The 3,793-nt window shown below is 54.8% G+C and overlaps 1 protein-coding gene across 1 annotated transcript in view; it reads left to right on the forward strand.

The window, feature by feature from the left end:
* The first annotated feature begins 2,992 nt into the window (after positions 1–2,992).
* FATE1 (fetal and adult testis expressed 1) overlaps positions 2,993–3,793 on the forward strand; it is a 6,255-nt gene continuing 5,454 nt past the window's right edge. The window contains 2 exon segments of the mRNA XM_009889248.1: positions 2,993–3,188; positions 3,758–3,792. Coding sequence (XP_009887550.1) covers positions 2,993–3,188; positions 3,758–3,792 — 231 coding nt within the window.

Raw genomic sequence — 3,793 nt, forward strand, 5'->3', positions numbered from 1 at the left:
AGCCGGGTGACAAAACCCGTTCCCCTCCCTGCCGTGACAAGTTCCAGCTCCAAGCTGAAGGGCAGAGCTGTGAGCGAGGTCAGCTCCTCTAGCTGAGGCTCTTCACCCCAGCACCCCGTCCTGAAGGGTGAGAAGGGGGGTGCTGGACCAGGCTGGTACCCCCCTCCCGCCCCCGCCTGCCTCGTAGGGAGCTCTGGAGCATCCTGGGCTGGGGAGGGGTGGAGAGAGGGAGGGAGGTTTTGGGGTTTCCCCTCCCCAGGGCAGGTTTTCCTGGCTTGCAGGACTTAAACCCACTCACAGGCTTAGCGTGCCGGAAATTCCCTGTCGCTGTAAAAGCAAAGAAAGTGCCAAAGCAGAGGCTGAGAAGCAGTCGTCTTCCGCCGGTGAGGGGAGTTGGGGGGGGAGGGGGGGGGGTGCTTGGCAATAGCTAGAAAAAGACCTAAAGAAAGTTAAAGGAGGAAACCCAGCCACTTAAGCATTTTGTTCTTACAGGTTTTGACAGCTGATATTTATTTTTTTTTCTTTTCTTAATGGCTTTAGTCTCTCAGAGCCTGCTTCTAACTCCCTCCCATCCCTCTGCTCTTTGGGAGCTGCAGCAGTTTCGCAAGTGATTAGAAAATGAACCAATCTGCCCTTTCCAGATTTATTGTTCTTAATATATACTGGTTTCCCGGAGAGCAGACTGAGAAAGCAACGCAGGGTGTTCGTTCCTCTAAAGCACCAAAAATGTGAAGGAGAAACCTGGTGGTCCTCATGGTTGCGGACTGTGTGGCTGTGCGTCTGATCCAGTTTCCTCCTGTTGGACTGACACTGCTTTAGGATCATCCCAGGACTTACTGCCCTGCTCCCGAGTGTGTGTGTGTGTGGGGGGGGGTTCCTGCAAAAATCCTCTTTCTTCGAGGTTTTGGGGAGAAACAGGGTGTGCGCGTGTGTTGTGACACCCATGGGTTGGTGTCACCCATGCCAGTGTTGGGTCTAGGAGGGGTGGTGGAGAAGGTGCGGGGCAGTGGGGGGCTGCTGTGCCCCCGCACAGCGTGTCTCCCGCTGTGCCTCTGGGGCAGACCCAGTTCCAGAGACGGAGAGCTCATCTCTGCGTGGCTGCAAGCAGGAAATAGCCGCAGCTGATGCTGGGCAAATTTGTGTCTCTTTAATTAAAAGGTTTTTAATGACAGAGGAGGAGAGCAGCGCGAGGGAGGTGATCGCTGGCAGTGCTGGTTATTGCAGACGCGGAGCCGGTTCTGCCGCGCTCCTGTACCTGGCATTGCAGGGCCCGGCTGCTGCAGAGGATGGGATCGGTGGCGCAGGGGCCATGTCTCATGTGGTCCTTCACGCTTTGGGAGGTGGTGCTGCTCCCCAGGGATTTCCCTCTGCTCCTCTCCCCTGGGTGATATCCCAGGAGGTGGCAAGGGGCTGGGGCAGGCAAGAGGGTCTGAAGCGCCCCGAGAAGCAGCAGCGAGGGGGGTGGTGGTGGGCAGCCCTGGTTGCTGCCGGCTGGGAGCAGCCTGGTGGGCTGGAAATGCAGCCTCTGAGACCTGGCTGCTAAATATAGTCCCCGGACGTGATCAAAGAAGGCAGGGCCCCTGCACGCTCCTGCCTGCTCTCCTCCTCCTGTTCCCCCCCCCCCTTGAGCTTTGAAGAGGAAAACCTCTCCTTCCTCTGGCTGCTTGGGCTGTGCTGGAGCAGGCGGCTCCTCCTACGCTGGAGATTTTGAACTGGAAGCAAAAGAGGACCTTTTTGGGCATGGCGAGCTCAAAGGGCAGCAGCAAGGAGGGTACACGGGGGCTGTGCGTGCGCGTGGCATGTCTGGGACACTGGGGCAACGCTGGGGTCCGACTGGGGGCTGGCAGCCTCAGCAGCCCTCTCTTGTTGGGGTTTTCTCCTCGGTTGCAGCGTTTTGAGAAAGAATAAAGAGTGCGTATGCTAGGAGCCGGGAAAGTGGTTTTTTGGGAGGCTTATCTCCCAAAAATGGATGTTGATTGCCCTCTGCTCACATCGCTCAGTGAATGTTTTGAGACATTGAGGCCCCAGAGCACTTCTCAAAGCCCCGGGACTTGGCAAAGGGGAAACTGAGGCACGGGGCAGCCGTGCGTGCTGCGCAGCTGCAAAGCCCCAGATAGAGTCCATGTCCCATGTCCTGATCCTGATGTCAGCTGCCCCCAGGAGCAGTGAGAGCTGGGGACTGTGTCCCTCCTCGGTGACGGTCCCCTCCTGGGAGAGAGCCGAGCCTGCGCTGGCCTGGGAGAGCTGACGTGTGCTTTTCTTTCCTCTCTCGTTCAGCATCTGGCAGCTCTGCTCGGGGCAAAGTCCATCTTGTTCAGCTTGGTGTGCGTCACTCAAGGAGGTGTGTGCTGGGTCAGGTGGGGAATGGGGTATGGCCCTGGGGGATACTGCAGTGACAGTGTGTGCGGAGAGTTTAGTGCTCAGTTTGTCCTGTGGTAACCTGGAATCCTATCACCAAAACATGTGTTTTGTTTTTAGAAAACCTCCTTTTTCCTTGAAGGTGTATGAACACAAAAGTGTGTTCCCAGCCCTGCAAAAAACTTTACTTCTGGATGGTAAATCTTTTTTTTTTTTTTTTTTCCTCCCCCCAGTAGTTTTTAGGGTACACTGAACAGCTCTTCTCCCACAGGTGTGCTGAACTGTTGCCCTTTCATTGAGGCTGTAGGTGCTAAGCTCATCCTTTGCTCCCAGGATGTGTAGGCGTTTTCTCCTTTCTCACCTTGCCAGCCAGCAGTTCCCGCCTGCAGCGGCCCCGAGCCCTTCTCCCCACCAGCTGGGCTTCGTGGAACAACACTTTCTCCAGGACAACTCTAACAGCGTCTGTCTTTTTGGGTTGTTTCTGCCTGTATTTTAGCTGTCTTATAGCATGTGTGTTGTCCCTGGGCGGGTGTCAGTTTGGAAGAGCTGATTGCTACTGCTCTGGCTCAGCTTTCTTTTCCTGTGTGTGAAACCCCAGGGTGCTCAAGCAATCTGAGGAAATCAGAAAAAAAAGATGTGGCCATTTTGGGGACTGGACCTGAACCGAGTCCGCTGTGACCTGCTCTTCACAGAAGCCATCAATCAAAGGATGCAGGTTCCCAACAGGCTGAAGGTAGCAGACAGCTTCAGCCCTGTGGATGAGGAACCAGTGACAGAGGATGTCTCTCCTTCCTTTCGGATGCACATCCCTGACAGGATTTCTCTTGCAGGTAATGTCCTGGGTTGTCTTTTGGGGTGGCTGAACGTTGGTGAGGGTCTACAACATCCTAAGGAATAGGATCCCTTTACAAAGGCCCCAGTGGTTTGCTTTGTAAGAGGAGAGGACGGGGCAGATATTGTAGTTAGCTTTCTTCTGGAAGGTAGGACAGGCTAGTGGAGAGATGCTTGGGGAGCAGTGGGCAAAGGTGACCAACAGAAGGCAGGAGGAATCTTAGCTCCAAAAGGTGAGGAGCAAAATGTAGAGGCATCTCCCTCCACATCTCTTATGGTTCCCTCTTGGCCTTTGGTAGGCTCCCTGCTTTGGGATGCAGAGACATATGACCCCATCTCTTTAAAAAACAGCTCCCAAACCTCACTTTCCTGGAGCAGTGTGTTTGGTTGCTTTCTGGTCCATGCCTCTCCAGGCTGTCCAGCAGCTCACACCTGCAGGACATGGTTTTTGATGTTCATCTGGTAACAATACACACGGGGTTCGCTCTCCTACATGGGTGGATCTCTCTTCTTTCCTGTCCTGCGGGCACTCAGGTTGGTTTAATTCTTCCCTCTCTCCTCTCTGCAGAAATATCAGATGCCAGTTTGAGGCCCATCCTGCTGA

Source organism: Charadrius vociferus, unplaced genomic scaffold (genome assembly GCF_000708025.1).
Source record: "Charadrius vociferus isolate BGI_N301 unplaced genomic scaffold, ASM70802v2 scaffold7, whole genome shotgun sequence".
In the NCBI taxonomy this organism is placed as follows: domain Eukaryota; kingdom Metazoa; phylum Chordata; class Aves; order Charadriiformes; family Charadriidae; genus Charadrius; species Charadrius vociferus.